General features: G+C 40.9%; 1 protein-coding gene across 2 annotated transcripts in view; it reads right to left on the reverse strand.

The window, feature by feature from the left end:
* Window positions 1–1,812: 1,812 nt before the first annotated feature.
* LOC124291673 (L-xylulose reductase-like) overlaps window positions 1,813–18,179 on the reverse strand; it is a 93,806-nt gene continuing 77,439 nt past the window's right edge. For both annotated transcript variants that reach the window (XM_046728720.1, XM_046728721.1), the window contains exon 7: window positions 1,813–2,786. In XM_046728720.1, coding sequence (XP_046584676.1) covers window positions 2,683–2,786 — 104 coding nt within the window. In that variant the 3' untranslated portion in view covers window positions 1,813–2,682. The remainder of the gene's footprint in view (window positions 2,787–18,179) is intronic.

Genomic DNA, 18,179 nt, shown 5'->3' on the forward strand with positions numbered 1-18,179 from the left:
GTACAGCAACGCAGTGAACATGGACAAAGTACTGTGACTATGTGTCCCAGTCCTACCAGCTGTGAATGGGTACCTCGTTAGGATGAGAAAGACCAATGACTCGGTGCACCTAGTGGCTGCAAGAGTTGTATACTCCCCAGGGAGTTGAGATTGATAATGCGATGTGCCGTTGAGATTGACATCCAATGATCGAGGGAAAAATACCAGCGCCTTGAGCATGCACTGCACTGGATGCGTGGATATGTGGGCCTATATAATGTATGTCTCTGAAATATGATACAGTATTAAGACCAATTCCTCTGATGCACCTTCCTTCCCTATAATAAATGAAAAGTACTTCTAATCTTTAGTGAGTGAATACGGTTTTACAGCAATGTTTGCATTATTCCGAGCAGTATATTGGTGGGGCACCTGGGTAATCTGTGTGACAAGTGAGTGGTTTAACAACTAAACTACCCTCAAATAATGCATTTCAGCTCTTGTATAGTGTATATGATACTGAGACCTCTTATGACCTCTCAGGCGTGGAGTAGCCTAGTGGTTAAAGTGTTCGCTTCGTCATGCCAAAGACCAGGGATCGATTCCCCACATGGGTACAATGTGTGAAGCCCATTTCTGGTGTTCCCCACCGTGATATTGCTGGAATATTGCTAAAAGCGTAAACCATACTCACTCACTCACCTCACCTCACCTTATGTCTGATAGCATTAATCTGATAAATGTCATGGGTACAATGGCACACAATCAGCCACCATTGGCTTTAACAAGAAGCAAGAGAAATGGAGACCTATCTTGCCTTGAATCCCAACTGGAGGAGGAGAATCAGGGAGGATCATTCCACTGAGGCTGTGACCATGACCTTTGAAGTGCTCACATCATCACCACCACACAAACTCACAGTATCGAAAGTGGGTGGGAGGGGTCCTAGTGGTTAAAGCATGCTTGTCATGCCTAAAACCCAGGTTCGATTCCCACATGGGTACAATATGTGAAGCCCATTCCTGGTAGTCCCTAGTATTGTTGGAATATTGCTAAAAGATAAATACATACTCACTCGACCACAGGTGTGCTGGTATAGGATACATAGCTGTGATGATACCATCAATAATAACAATACTGTAACTCAACCCCTGACTCTTGTATCCTTGAGAACTGCAATATTGATCGTGCTTGTCAGTATTTTAGAGAGATACACTAAGCCCCAATTTCTGGATTTTGATAGATACCTGATCTTGTAAAGTGACTTGTGAGCACCCATGACAGAAGAATACTTGTTGTCAATGTCAATAATTTGTCTGGTCATCCATCTTGAAAATAGAATATTCAACATAACCTAAAAATGATCACAGTTTAATTATCTGTAATAATGATGAAAAGTAATGCATGACATAGAATGTACTCTCAATCCAGTGACCATAATATTATACAGAAAAACCTTGGTTGTCCCCAAACCTTGTTAATCCAGAAACCTTGTTAGTCTGGAGACCTTGCCTTAATTCTAAAATGTCTAACCATAATCAAGAGGTCAGTGTATCCTGGATTTGTCAATATGGACAATTTTGAATTTTCTATACAAGGGGAATTCCATTGTGACTTATTGAAGTCACATGTACCTAATAGTTTCCAGTCTTTAGGAATCCAAAAATGGCTTCCTTTATTCCAGGCAGTTCAATAGAGAGCACAACCATGAGTAAAACAGGGTTTCCGTATCTAATACTGTAAGAAGGGACTGTAAAATCACAATGATCAAACAAATCATGGCAATAATATCTCATGTATGATCATTAAATATCATGATCATAATTACTTTAATTTTGCTTTATAATTGAGAATTCCAAAGTGAGTCAAGCATGAATGGCAATAAACACTTGACTTCCCAAAGATGCCTCACCTCTAATATATTTGCAGTTAGTAAAAAGTATTGAGTTACAGAAAATTATCCACAATATCTGACATATTGAATAAATTGTTTTCTACCATTACTCAGCAATAATGATGTATCACGACATTAGAGTCTGAGGTTGGAATATGGTATAGTAACATTCAATATGGTTCTCCCTGATAGTTTGATTTTCTTTACCCTGCATTGACATTTAATGAGCACTCACCCACACCTTTATGAAATGTTTCTCTAAACCCTCTGAGTGGATAATATTAATGCATATTACATTCCCAGGTATAGGGGATTCTAAATGCTTCACCACCACCACCATATAGCTGGAATATTGCTGAGTGCGGCGTAAAACTAAACTCACTCACTCATTCTAAATGCTTCTCACAGAATGCTCATCTGAATTAAATACAGCAGTTGTTGAAGATATCATACAAAGTATCTTTTTAGACAACAGTTCATTTCTGCATTCATCATTGGAAACGTGCAGTAAATATTAAGCTATTCAATGCCATTTGTTGGGTACTTTTAAACGACACAAAACATTGGCCTTTCAGCGTTGGCACCACTGAGGCAGCTGGACCCTCAACTATTCCAATTATTCAGCTCCATCTATTATATATATGCTGACATGTCATCTTGTTACAAAATGGTAATTTTTATCTGAAACCAAAACCATTATTCTTCCTGCTCCAGATTACATATTCTGATGTCCATCACTGCCAGATTCTTCAACAAATCACTGGCTGAGTGAAAACATGTATACAATGTCTGACTGTGGTCACTGCATGTTAGTTGGCCAGGATGCCGCCGTCTATAGGGAGCAGAGTGCCGTTTATCATAGCCGCCTTGTCGCTCAGCAGGAACAGCACTGCATTGACGACATCCTCAATTTCTGTAACAACAAAAACAGGAACACTGTTACTGATACAGGAAGAAGGGAACCAATCATTGGTCTGATAACTATCATTGAGGCTAAATGTGTTGAAACACCATGTTTTGGAAACAGTGTTTTGCAGATATATTGCACGCATATTTCTATAGAACAAGGGGGACAGTATGATCCGGAGGTGCAAGAACTCCCTGGCAGATCCCGAAGTGGGGTCACACACACTCATATTTGCAGACAACTTACATGCTAACTGCAATGTCAGCCAAGTCACTTTGTGATCTGGGTATTATGTGCACACCTTATTCTAAATCCTTAATAACACCCGTGAAGATCCGTGTTAGAACTGGTCTTCAGTAACCCATGCTTGTAAGACTGACTGAATGAGTTTGGTTTTACGCCGCTTTTAGAATTATTCCAGCAACATCACGGCGGGGGACACCAGAAATGGGCTTCACACATTGTACCCATGTGGGGGTTCAAACCTGGGTCTTCGGCATGGCGAGCCAATGCTTTAACCACTAGGCTACCCTGCCGCCCCTATGCTTGTAAGAGGTGACTGACGTGGTCAGGGTTGCTGGCTTGGTTGACACATGTCATCAGTTCACAATTGTGTAGAACGATGCTCATGATGTTAATCACTGGATTGTTTGGTCCAGACTAAATTATTTACAGACCACCGCCATATAGCTGCAATATTGCTGAGTGCGGCGTTCAACAACCAACCAACTAAATCCTTATCTGGAATCATCAATGTCACAGGAACACCCATGCTATCCCCAGCCACTGAACAGTTTATGCAAATGTAGGAGTTTATTTGTCAGGTAGCGACTTGTCTTAACTTTGTTTAGTAGTCTAAACATGATCAGTTTATGATGAGTGATTGACTCATTCTGTACAGAATTGGGAGGGCACTAAAATACAGACAGAAGGTGAAAATTGTGTAAAAATAGGCACAAAAGTTTCAGGAAGGGACAGTCATCTATTGTAATAATTCTGTGAACTTTGTAGAACATTTATATGACATAGGAAACCAAGGCGACAATGGATCTGCACTACAACATCATGTGTGCCTATCACTTTCATTGACTCATAACTTTCATGGATGCTTTTTGCTTTATGGTGGTGTGCAAGAAATTTATTGTCCCACTGAGAAATCTACATGCACCATTTGTTTTTTCTACTAGCATAAACAATTTATACTTTTAGAGGATTACACAAAGTATCTGATCTAGTTGTCAGATGCCATGTTTGCCGAGTGGGTTACATTGCTGATTTGTGTGCTGGCAATTAGGTGCCACACTCGGGGAGTGGGTTTGAATCCCTGATGGGACTCCACCAAAAACAGTACTAGAATCTGTAACTTTATTCAGAAAGTGTATTCCCAAATATAACACCATGTATGTTATGTTTTCTATATGGTGGGTATAATGGATTTATTGTTTCCTACAGAATATATTTCCCTCCCAGGTGGGATACATTGTATTTGATAAAGACCACATGGACCAGACAGATTCCAACATTGTGACATGGAGGCTAAATAACACTGCTTATAAATCTTCCTATAAAACAATATACAACCTTTATTATGAATCCAACATAATGTGTAGCTCACTCAAATCTATAAGGGTGTGTGAATGATTTATGCCTCTTTTAGCAATATTCCAGCAATATTGTGGCAGGGGACACCAGAAATGGCCTTCACACATTGTACCCATTGGGGGAATCAAACCCGGGTCTTCAGTGTGACGAGTGAACGCCTTAACCACTGGGCTACCCCATCGCCCCAACATCTATCAGATGCCAGGTTCATGTTTGTGTTTCTTTAATGATAATGTGAGTTCCATGCACCAATAGCCCTGTGTAAAGGATTTACTGAGCTGAATGGGTATGTACACCACGTAACCCAAGGCAGAAGGTTGTACAAGAACACGAGCAGCATGTGTAACAAATATGCTATGGGGAGTTCACAAGCTGCAAATAATCAGGGAAAATGTGTGTGCATGTGACAATTAAATCTATCTGGTGATTGCCATCAGTCATTCAGTATGGTAACACCAGCTAAGTGTGATCACATGAGTTGAAATGGGGCTGAATGTCACGTTCCTCATCATTGTGTATATATTTAGTATGTGCAGGTGCTGGGGGGTTACTGTGTGAAATACTGCCAGTACAGTCTAACAGGATATCTCCCACAGCCCCTGAACCACAGTATTTTCCCTACAGCCTAGCCCTCCCTGCACAGTGGTGTAGTGGTTAGCATGCTGGCCTCTCACGCCAAAGGCCCGGGTTCGAATCCCGGTGGAGACACCAAAATTTGTGACCTGGGTGTCATACTGTGTTGTGTCCCTGGGCAAGGCACTTCGTCCACATTGCACTCAGTCAACCCAGCTGTTTAAAATGGGTACCTGAAAAGCGGATGTACGGACCTATACGGTCGCGCTTAGCGCTTAGTAGCAGCTTTGAAAGTACAATTCCGTCAGGGTAATAATGTAACGCCAGATAACAGCAAAGAGTTGGATTCTAGGCGCAAAAATTAGCATTATTATTATTATTATTAATACTAAAGCTGTAAATGAAGCAAGTCTAGATTTCCCTAGGTTCATCTCACTGGGCTTCTTTTAAAGGGGCTTATTTGTTACTATCAAAATTATATATATTCAGAGGTTAAGCGTTAGTCTATCACAACACATTATACTGACTCCAAGCCAACCATCACCTTTTTAACCCTTTACTGGAAGGGTACAACAAGTATCATCTCTTAACATCTTTTGGAATGATACAACCAAGGATCAGGGCCTCGGTCTCTCAGGGCAGGCCCTGTATTGCCTACACCATAGCAGTGGTCCAAACTATCAACAGTGTCAGAAGTAAGTGATGTCCCATCATGCACTAGGATGTCATGACAACCCTCCATGTCAGGCAGGTAACATATGAATACAAGTTGCAACTGGCCAGTCAGAGAGGTAGATTGTCTATCACGTAATATGTGCGATCATTTTAGGGACTCAGTAGTGATCTGAATTTTATGCTTCTTTTCACAGTATTTCTAGCAATTAGGGGAGTTGAACATGATTTTTAACATGATAAGCCGACACCTCAACAATCCCACTGACCCCATGGTTATCTTAAATATGATAACCGATAAATATGATAGGCCCATTACTCATGAAAAATAAAATAACCATTACCACTTTCATTACATCCTGATCAAAGTGTTCAGGAAAGAAACACCCATGTAGGGCATTCTTCACTCATAAATGAAGTCAGACACTTTAACTCTGACCTTCACAGGAATTATTCCCAGTTTGAAATAGCTGAGATCAATTAGATATTTCATTCCCAAGAACAATATGATTACATAACACTGAGAGTTTCTACATGAATATTTTGTAATAGATGTAAAATCAGTGCATTTAATTTTGATATTTGTTCTCTTCAAAATGCTAGGGTTCTACATTTCTCTTCTCACAAGTTGGCAAATTTCAGATGATGTAAATAAAGATCCTACAAACTATAAATCTAAAGCAATAAACACCTTTTCAAAAAGGATTGACGTTATTATGTCAGAACAATTCTGTATGGTCCATGTGGTACATGGTACAGATAAAGGATGTCAGCATATCCCAATCTGCCAGTACATGTCCAGCAGCCAGTGAAGCAAATAATGCAATGTTGTTTACAGTCACTGACAGTGAGTCCCATGACACCGAAGATTAGCAGCAGGCATTTTGTAAAACTACAAAACAACACAAAGTTTTGGCATGTTGTGGAAGAAAAGGAGGATTACAGGCTGTGGAGGCAAGAAGCAGTGAATCAATAGGGAACCATGATGTTACTCCACAATCAGGAAATAGGGGGCACACAGATGACCCTGTTGGACACAGATGATACCCACAATCAGGAAATAGGGAGAACACAGATCATCTTTTCGGACACTGTAGGCCTGCTAATTGCTGTTACCACTTCCTTCTGATGTTTGTAACTCTTCAAGCTCTCAGGCTCTATGCAATCAGGTTCTTGTCAAACATGCTTATTACAGACACACTGATTACTGGATAAGTGAACACAACGCCATGGCTCAGAGGAACACTTAGTTTCTACTGATTGAGGATTTTCATATATTTACCTACTCCTCCTATTTCTGTCTTGTTTATACATAGATGACTTATTAGAAAATAGGACTGGATACATATTGGAAAAACCTTGAGGCTGACATGTCATATGAAGTATATGATGATGTTTTACACAGGGGCTTGTAACGCTAAAAACTGCCATCAAGGCATATACTATCACTGACGGGGTCTTAGTACCTTTTATATAGTACTAAGACCCGTCCAGTGATAGTATATGCCTTGATGGCAGTTTTTAGCGTTACAAGCCCCTGTGATGTTTTATAGAAAATGAAAGGTCAAATTTGTTGGAAACTTGACCAGTTCCAAAAACAATTTTAATCGAAAATATTTTTTATGGAATATGATGAAATAGTAAATAAAGTTTTTAAAAAATTAAAAAATGCAGGACCAAATTTTTCTTGCTTTTACAGACGAGCAGCCCTAAATCAAGCAAAACCGATTTTTTCGTTTTCTTTTCTTAAAGCTATTACATTGATATTTAAAGTGTTTTCCTTAAAAATCTGATTTAACCTCATACCATTTGACATTTTGACTCCAAAAAGTTATAAAACAAGAAAATAATCTGATTCAATAAGTTAAACCATCTATAAACAAAAATAGTAAACGACATTACATCCTACTCCAGCAACCAACAGCAGCAATCAATACCTGAATCAGTGCTACATCATGAGCATAGTACCTACATGTGAGAAGCTGATCTATGGTGGCCCCTTCTTTGATATTGCTGGAATATTCCTAAACACTCACTCACTTACTCATCCAAATATGCATGGTATGTTCATAACTTCATAAACATACACTTGTTGTTGCTCAGCAGTAAGAAAAACAACAGCATGTACAAAATGAAATTGACAGCTATAAAACATAAACATCACACAAAATACACACTCCCATTGTTGGAAACAGATTAACGCAACACATTGTTGCCAGCGTTGTTTATGATTCGGTTTGCAAAGAACTCGAGGAAAGCAGACGACAAGCATCCCTGGTTAGTCACGAGACCAGATTGTTGTGAATCTGTCAGTGTGGATCCCCTGACTAGAATGGCTTTCACTACAGGCACAGGTACACTTACAAAAGAATACCTATCAACCATCTTTGTTCATGTCGCAGCATGTGACGGAGTGATTTAGTGAGTCAGTATGCTTTTACGCTGCTATTAGCAATATTCCTGCAATATCATGCCTGGGGACACCAGATATGGGCATTGTATCCATGTCGGGAAACGAACCCAGGTCTTCAGTGTGATGAGCAAATGCTTTAACCACTAGGCTACCACACCACCCCACCACCCCAATGTGACAGTGACCATTTTTATGTGGGCAGTGAAACTCAGAGACCCGTGAAGATCTGGGGTAGAATAGGTCTTCAGCAACCCATGCTTACCACAAAAGGCGACTATGCTTGTCGTAAGAGGCGACTAACGGAATCTGGTGGTCAGGCTCACTGACTTGGTTGATACATGTCATTGGTTCCCAATTGCGCAGATCGATGCTCATGCTGTTGATCACTGGATTGTCTGGTCCCGACTCGATTATTTACAGACCACCACCATATAGCTGGAATATTGCTGAGTGCGGTGTAAAACTCAACTCACTCACTGACTGAAACTCAGAACAAAGTGTGTTGCTTGCAATTGTATCAGTTAACATGATTCAACCTGTGAATATCAAAGCAATATATTTATAAAAATAAAAAAATTGACCTCAACGTTGAAATATAACTTGAAATTAAAGTTCCATAATGGCATGTGGCAATCTTATCAGTGACCTCCTTCAGAGCCACTGCTCAACAAAAGCCTATCTTTTGTAATGAACTTTGGAGACTAATACTGACTTAAGAGAGCATTTGTCTCCCCTAAACCTTTCTTATTTTAGTGAGGTGGCTGAAAATGGCAGTCAATTCTTAGAATTACCAATAAATAAAAACAAGGAAGGAGCTTGTGGAAGGTATCCAGATAATCTGGTATTCTACTGGAAATGTATGTTTGAAACAAAGTAATTCAAATTCTAAAACAGGAAACATCCATCAGGTTAAGGAAAATTCATTAATGCATTGAAAAACCTAAAACCCTATACTCTTGTAGACATGGGAATCACTGAAAACAGTGAGTCTACAGAGTTAGAGGCAGCATCATGAGCCTGAAGTGGCGATCAGGATGCTGCTGGTACTTGGGTTCCCATGTTTAAAGTATAGCTTGACCTTGCTAAACATGATGGATTGGATTCCATAAATATTTAGACAAATTTATTTTTGAGTTAAAAATCATGAAGTAACAGAGTGCACAATTAATAATCTGTAAACTCCTGGATAAGAGGTGAGTACATGGAGTTCAGGACAAAAAGATCAAAATACTTTATGAGTGAGTGGGTGGATGTAAAGTCAACATAAGAAAATAGTTTTGTACCATAATTTGCCCAAAACTCGATGCAGGCCGACTGGGACTAATGACTTGGGGGATTGCTGGGTTATGCAATAAGGAAATGGTGCGGAAGTAGTCCCATGTTAGCTATTACCAAAATATTTCCAAAGTGTTACTCATTTGTTTACAACAGAAAGAATTTGGACGTGTTCCCAAACAGGACAGAAATGGCTGAAAGATTTCATGTTTGTTAAGAGGGAAAAGGTTCTCCTAACAGGAGGGTGACCAAGTGAATTTACTCTCATGCACTGTGGTTCATACAAGTATCTAGTAAGAACATCAGTTGACCTGGCAGACGGCAAGAGCTGAGGTGGATTCTGGGTACAGGGACACCAATAGATGGTAAGAGCAGGCATGGGTCATGTTAGATATCTCTGTAGATGGAAAGGACAGTGAGAATCACAAACAGGTACAAAGAGCAGTTGTACAATCTAGGTACACATACACAAGTGGATGTTACAGGGATACCAGCAGATGTGGTTCATGGTAGATGGAAAGAGCAGTCAGAGACACCAACATGTAAAAAGAGAAAACGTGGAATCTGGCTACACATACACCAATAGATGGTACAAGCACACCAATAGATGGACTGACTGGCTGACTGAGTTTGTTTTACGCCGCTTTTAGCAATATTCCAGCAATATCACGGCGTGGGACACCAGAAATGGGCTTCACTCATTATACCCATGTGGGGATTCGAACCCGGGTCTTCGGCGTGACGAGCCAATGCTTTAACCATTAGACTACCCCACCGCCCCCAATAGATGGAACATGGACACCAGTAGGTAGAAAGAGCAGACGTAGAATCTGGCTACACATACCCTAGTAGATGGTACAAGAACACCAGTATGTGGACAAAGCAGACATGGAATTTGTTTACAGTGAAACCTGGGCAGATGGAAAGAGCAGAAAAGGACACTAGCATACATCCCATTGGGCAAATATCCCACTTGCCTGTTATAGGAATTGCATTGAAAAATGTAATCAACCATGCCTGATGAAATAATCAAATAATCAAGTTATAGTAGCCTGGGGACCTGGGCCCCATTCTATAAAACAACCTTAGCTCCATGACTGTTGTAAGCGAAAGTAACAGGAGTTAAGATAACCTTAAAGCTTAGCACTAAGATTGTTTTTGTGGAATGGGGACCTGCTCTAAACCTTCTACTAGTATACACACAACAGACCTTTGACATAAAGGTAGGGTTATCATTACTCATGTCCTGGACCACCTAATGGAACCCTCACACTTATGTCCTGGACCACCTTATGGAACCCTCACACTCATGTCCTGGACCACCTAATGGAACCCTCACACTAATGTCCTGGACCACCTAGCTGGAGCCCTTACACCCGATCCTGGACCACCTAATGGAACCCTCACACTCATGTCCTGGACCACCTAATGAGCCCTCACACTTATGTCCTGGACCACCTAATGGAGCCCTCACACTTATGTCCTGGACCACCTAATGGAACTCACACAACTTATGTGAGGACCACCTAATGGAACCCTCACACTCACTCCTGGACCACCTAATGGAACCCTCACACTCATGTCCTGGACCACCTAATGGAACCCTCACACTTATGTCCTGGACCACCTAATGGAACCCTCACACTCATGTCCTGGACCATCTAATGGAACCCTCACACTCATGTCCTGGACCACCTAATGGAACCCTCACACTTATGTGAGGACCACCTAATGGAACCCTCACACTCACGCCCTGGACCACCTAATGGAACCCTCACACTCATGTCCTGGACCACCTAATGGAACCCTCACACTTATGTCCTGGACCACCTAATGGAACCCTCACACTCATGTCCTGGACCACCTAATGGAACCCTCACACTCATGTCCTGGACCACCTAATGGAACCCTCACACTTATGTCCTGGACCACCTAATGGAGCCCTCACACTCATGTCCTGGACCATCTAATGGAACCCTCACACTCATGTCCTGGACCACCTAATGGAGCCCTCACACTCATGTCCTGGACCATCTAATGGAACCCTCACACTCATGTCCTGGACCACCTAATGGAACCCTCACACTCATGTCCTGGACCACCTAATGGAACCCTCACACTTATGTCCTGGACCACCTAATGGAACCCTCACACTCATGTCCTGGACCACCTAATGGAACCCTCACACTTATGTCCTGGACCACCTAATGGAACCCTCACACTTATGTCCTGGACCACCTAATGGAACCCTCACACTTATGTCCTGGAGCACCTAATGGAACCCTCACACTCATGTCCTGGACCACCTAATGGAACCCTCACACTTATGTCCTGGACCACCTAATGGAGCCCTCACACTTATGTCCTGGACCATCTAATGGAACCCTCACACTCATGTCCTGGACCACCTAATGGAACCCTCACACTCATGTCCTGGACCATCTAATGGAGCCCTCACACTCATGTCCTGGACCACCTAATGGAACCCTCACACTCATGTCCTGGACCACCTAATGGAACCCTCACACTCATGTCCTGGACCACCTAATGGAGCCCCTCACACTTATGTCCTGGACCATCTAATGGAACCCTCACACTCATGTCCTGGACCACATAATGGAACCCCCTCACACTCATGTCCTGGACCACCTAATGGAACCCTCACACTCATGTCCTGGACCACCTAATGGAACCCTCACACTTATGTCCTGGACCACCTAATGGAGCCCTCACACTCATGTCCTGGACCACCTAATGGAACCTCAAAGTCATGTCCTGGACCACCTAATGGAGCCCTTACACTCATGTCCTGGACCACCTAATAGGAGCTCAAAGTCATGTCTGTTACCTCCACATTGGAGCCTCATATTCATGTCATAGACTTTCAAAATTTATCACCTAAAGTTCTTTGTACTCTGGAATAATCTCTTTTTGACAATAACATTACACACTGACAAGGACAGGTATCTCTTAAATGCACAGAATCAGGTCATTAAGATAATTCAAAATGACTGCCAGTTAAGCAGGAAAGGAAATGGGCTGAACACTCACCTCCCATATACAATACACGTCGAGCTCATTAAAGAAACTGACTCCAAGCTTCCTGTACTATGGTTACCTTAATTACACATAGGTGAGAGGTTGGCTCCCACTCCTTCGTCTTTCCCGCTAATGAAGTTACATATACATCCTGGCATGGTCCTGGGTTAGGTCAGTTTACCTGCCTTCAGCAACAACTCAGCATAACAGCTTTGTTACAGCATTAGATGGACAAGAATACCATTCCCATTTTGGTTAAAGTACAAAGTTCATGGCACTATGCCAAAAACAAGGTAATGTTTAGATGTTGTTACAATGTTAACTGTCGCTGTTGTAACAGCTGGTTTGTGAAAGAGGTGAGGCTATGGTGATAGGTGAGAGTGGTTGAGGTTATGCCAAGAGAGGGATTACAGAGGACATTGAACACAGGAGAATGAGTTACATGGTACTCAAAACAGATCACCTGTCGTAATGTTAGAGTTAATAGCTTTCATTTTACAAACAAATTTGCTGAAATATAATCCCTATTCAAAGTATGTGGGGATCCACGGATATCGTTAGAGAGGCATTATTTTTCAACATAATTCTTGGGATACCTAATGAACAAATGATTTTCTTTCCTGAGACCTAGATAAGTGCATTGTGCTACATTCAAAAGACAATCTGTCTCATTTATTTCATAACTGTGCCTCTGTTGAAAATGCAATACTTGTTGATAAGCTAGCACTAGTGTGTCATGCTGACCCTGACACAAATATACTGAACCACAAAATAAACACAACTTACTTTTGTTTAAAACATGTGCTTCAAATAAATTTATCTTAGGAAAAAAAAGTATCCTATGATTAAACCACGCATTCCAAGATGGTTTTGCCATTGTTTCCAGTTATTTGTTATCATATCTTGACCTTTCATGCTTTTGGTGTTTTTTGCATGATTTTTTCACGTTTCACACAAACATGTGTGCATTTCCCTCCAGTTGAATCCTTTATAAGGCAGGTCATTCAAAAAACACCACACACCACGAAATCGACTTGAAGAATGCTGAAAAAACATGACCGTCTAACGCAACAGCAATGAGGGATTGCCATTGGAATGTTGCTGACCGGATCAACAGCAACTGCGGTGGCCAGGCACTTCGGATGTCACGTGACATTAATCACCAGACTGTCCTCAAGGCATCGGCAAAACGGAAATGTCCAAGACCGACCACGCTCAGGACGCCCGAGGGTAACAATGCCAGCTGGAGATCATCACATCTGGGTTACTCATCTGTGTAACCGACAACAAGCAACATAGATGGCTGCAACCATTCAAGGGCCACACCATAACATTTCTGCAGACACCGTTCGTTGTTGTCTGAGGGCAGCGGGGATCAGATGTCGCTGTCCTTATGTTGGACCGATACTGACGCAACGTCACTGCCAACATCGTTTACAGTGGGCTCGACAACAAAGGCATTGGCGACATCAACAATGGCAACAAGACTGTTGTTTTCTGATGAGTCAAGATTCAACATGTCACCCGCCGATGGCCGATTCTGTGTATGGAGACGACATAATGAGTGTTACGCCAACTGCTGCGTCCTGGAGGCTGACCGCTGGGGAGGAGAAAGCGTCATGGTGTGGGGTGGTTTCAGCTACAACCAGAGAACACATTTGCACGTGTTTCGTCAACATGTGACTGCCCTAGACTACAGAAACGAAATTCTTCAACACCATGTTGTACCGCTGTTCCAGGCCCAGCCTCAGCTCCAGGTTTTCAGGAGGACGATGCTCGTCCTCACACAGCACGGGTCTCTATGGACTTCCTGAGAGGGAACAACATTGCTGTACTGCCCTGGCCCTCTCTGTCCCTGGATATGGAGCCGATTGAGCATGTGAGGGATGGAATTGGAAGACGGATACAGGCAGCTGGTCCACCTCTAAACCTTAGGGAGTTGGAAGCCGGATTGGTCAGAGAATGGAATCAAATGTCCCAAGCCTTCTTCCAGACACTTGTTGACTCAATGAGACGATGCTGTACTGCGTGTATTGCAGCCAATGGAGGGCACACCCTCTACTGATGGAGACACTGTTTCATGACATTTTTTGTGTTTGGGGGTGGAGTGGTGACAAGAGCTATTTCAATAAACATGAGCGTTGTTTTCACCAGTGATTGCTACCCATTTCTTCAACGATTACTTGTCTGTTGTTTATTCATAATGTTAAAGGTCACATGCAACAAAAAAACCAAACATAATTAAAACACAATAATCACTTATTCTAGACATATCATATACATTGCTGATTATGAAAAAACAAATAAACAAAATTATAAGCGTACAAGTGCAATTTTTGGTACTTGGGTTTACTTCCCTCGAAACGAAACACCCGGGAGACCAAACCCAGTCAGAGCGGGTGGGTGTGCACTCAAGTGTAATGAAGACTGGTTCATTTGCCGATATGCTGAGGGCTCATCGTGTGTGTGTATATAGAGATGTTGGGTTTTGTAAATACATGCTCATTTTTTCTGCATTTGTGTTCGATCCAATCAACAAATACTGAGATGGTGAACTACTGCATGGCTGGAAACTGTCGTTTGTTCAAGTACAAAGCAGGACTTGGAACTGACAATCTGAGTTTGCACCAGTTTCCGTCCGATTCAGTCATCCGAGAAAAATGGATGCAGTTTGTTTGCAACCCACAGACAAAATAACATGCCATGTGAACAAGTATCACACCTGCCTGTCTGTGTAATTACATAATGTGACAGAGACAGAACACAGGTGCACGATCCATAAATCAATGTATTTTGTTTATGGTGTATAGCCTGATATGTTTCAAGTTCAAATTGCATGTGGTCAATGATTGAAGTTGTGTATTGCATATTGTCATTAACAGACAGGCAGGCAGATACATAGGTGTCAATAAAACAGACATTGAGTTTTGTCTGTGACAGAGACTGCTTATCACAATCATCATATTTTTCTATGTTTCCATAGACATGTATTAAAACATTTCAGTTTTCAAGCTGAGCAATTTTTAACAAAGAAATTAGTATTTATAATGCTACACTTTCATGAAAACTTGGTTTGCAAATCTGCCAACCCCCCAAAAGCATGATGTGAAAACATAAGAAAAAGTATGGGACCAGTTTATTTTTATTACTGCAGAACAAAGATGCTTGTTATCACAAGAAACATTTTTTGTTCTCCAACTTCGACCACAGCGATAATCCTTGCACGCATCACATGATGTGTTTTTACGAGTCGCCTTTCCAGTTCAAGCTGCGTGAACCTAATCACTGCGCATGCTCTATGGGCGCAGCGCAGCACAGCTGTTGAAACCACTTTTCACCCCAGCGCTGGGGTGAATTTAGTGAAACGTTTGAACTCTGATTTCGTGGGTGGGTGGGGGTCGGGTGGGTGGGTGTGTGTTTCCATCTCGTTATTTTTCAACTTTATAAGTTGAATTTACAATTTTGATAATTTGTTACTGCAAGTCCATACCGAAACGTATCAGAATCTGCAAAGTTGTGTTTTGCATTGCATGGGACCCTTAAGATTATGTGTTCCATAAATTAACATTTATTGGCATTTGAAATTCAAGTTACTTTCCTTTTGCGGTTTAGTATATATCCAAGAAAGCCCATGCAAGTTAGAATACATGGAAAGTCTAGATTTCCACAGTTTCAGGGCACCTTTTCATTATATTTTATGATTATGTTTTATGAACATTTATATCTGTAAAATATGTTCATTTCAAAGACTAGATGTTAGTCTAAGCTAGCACTTGCACCGACAGCAATGCAAGTGCAGCAACAACTGGCAGGCTACACACTCTGTCAAAAGTCATGTTTCCTGCAGCTGTCACTTCATCACCTGGTACAACAATGAGAAAACACTGGCTGCGGGTGTGATTCACTTGATGCAATCCCCATGAAAACAGATCTTGATTTTTAACCAGTGAAATATGAATATTAGATGTTATAATTCAAAAGTAAAACCCCAAAGCAGAGTGTCACTTAAAGATCACATATACTCTAGGGGGGTACTAATACATAAATCACTAATTGGCATCGTTATAAATGAAACCCCATCATTAAAACTACTCATTTCGATCTTTAATTAACTTAAATCGACCTTTTTGACAACAGTGCACAATTCTCACCCGCGAACGAAATTTCAACCAATCAGAGCCGTCATATGAGGAATATGAGGAATAGATATGAGGGCCGATGCAGAATTCATGTACATTTCAGGGGGTAACTTATCTTGATTACAGGTTTGTATAAACCTGTAATCGTGACAACTGTTGTGAAAAATTAAAGCTATTGTTCTCTGAATCTACTGTCATTTAATTTTGTCTCCTGCTTTGCCTAGAGTTACAACTTCTTTTCATAGATGATTCTGTCAAAATCGCTTGGTGTCGCTAGGCCTTATTTGTTTGAGCCAGACGCTAGTGATAACGATGATTAGCCTCGCTCATCACAGTTACGGTTAATTTCTTCAACCTAAACAGTGTGATATTAAGAAGGGTGGATGCCCATCAGATGCAGTTATTTGAACATATCCCCGGTACTTCTTGTCTGATTGTAATAAAGTATCAAAGCAGTGTGGGCTTTTTCAGGTTTTCTAATGCCTGGATGGTATAATGACTGATCCAAATAGATCCCATTTCTGTTGGGGTTTTTACCTCGATATTTAATCATGTCATGTCAAAATATGACATCTATTACGCATGTTGACATTTGATTTATTTGAATCCGTAAACTAAACAACCCTATTTTGCCATTGCTAGAAGAATCTGAAAATTTACTTAGGTAAATAGGTACATACAGTTTTAGCACACAGCAAATGCTTATATGTATTTCTTATGCAACAATGAAGTTCTGTTCATATTCTCAAAACAGTGTCGGCCCATAAGTTTTCACATGCAATTAAAATTGCATGCAATACAGCAATTAATACTCCCTTGTTGTAACCCGTGTTAGGTGGTATAAACCTCCACATGTTATTTGTCATCATTCACTTGATGGTCAGTTAATGAAATTATAACAGGTATAATTAGTGGTAACACCACTTAGATTACCCGACAAAGGTTCCCATTTGGCATTTCTTGTGTCTGGAGTAAATACTCAACATTATAAACATCGATCAAAGGATTAACCGATAACACGCTCATTGATTAATTACTTTTATCTTGCACAGCGGATTTGTCAAAAGGTAGTGTTTATGTATGTAGATTTACTAATCTATACTGAATACACTCTGTCGTGTCTGTGTCTGTGTAAAAACAACGTCCTTCTTCCAAAGGATTAACCGCCAATACATTGATTGATTGGTCACTATTGGCTAACTAAATTACTTTTTTTTTTTAAGAATGGCGGACATTATGCAATTAGTTGCCAGGTGTGCTATCTTGGGTGACCAATGAGATTATACACCAATATGAAATACCTGAAACGATATATCACTTTTTCGTAAATTAGACTGTTAAAAGACACATCACTTGGAACAGCTGCAGATGAATGTCATATCACTCGTTTTTGTGGATAGTGATGGATACATCCTCGAACAAGGTAATAGCCTGACATTGTTCCTATAACTTTAATCTGTTTTAATTTTAATATTTGCGTTTTGTTTTTATTCATTTGTCGTAGCATTCAACAGAATCATTGTTTTCGTCGTGAAGTGTAATGAGACTGACAACATACACTAGGGCGTGTGTGCGAATTTTGATTCACATTGGCAAACTATAAAATGTCTAGATATTACAGTCCTGTTATAAATTCACTATAAGTATCAGCATATCGTCTGCTTTTTATTTAGTTTCAAAATGCAT

The sequence above is a fragment of the Haliotis rubra genome, unplaced genomic scaffold (genome assembly GCF_003918875.1).
Source record: "Haliotis rubra isolate DU_JTF1 unplaced genomic scaffold, ASM391887v1 Scf5, whole genome shotgun sequence".
In the NCBI taxonomy this organism is placed as follows: Eukaryota; Metazoa; Mollusca; class Gastropoda; order Lepetellida; family Haliotidae; genus Haliotis; species Haliotis rubra.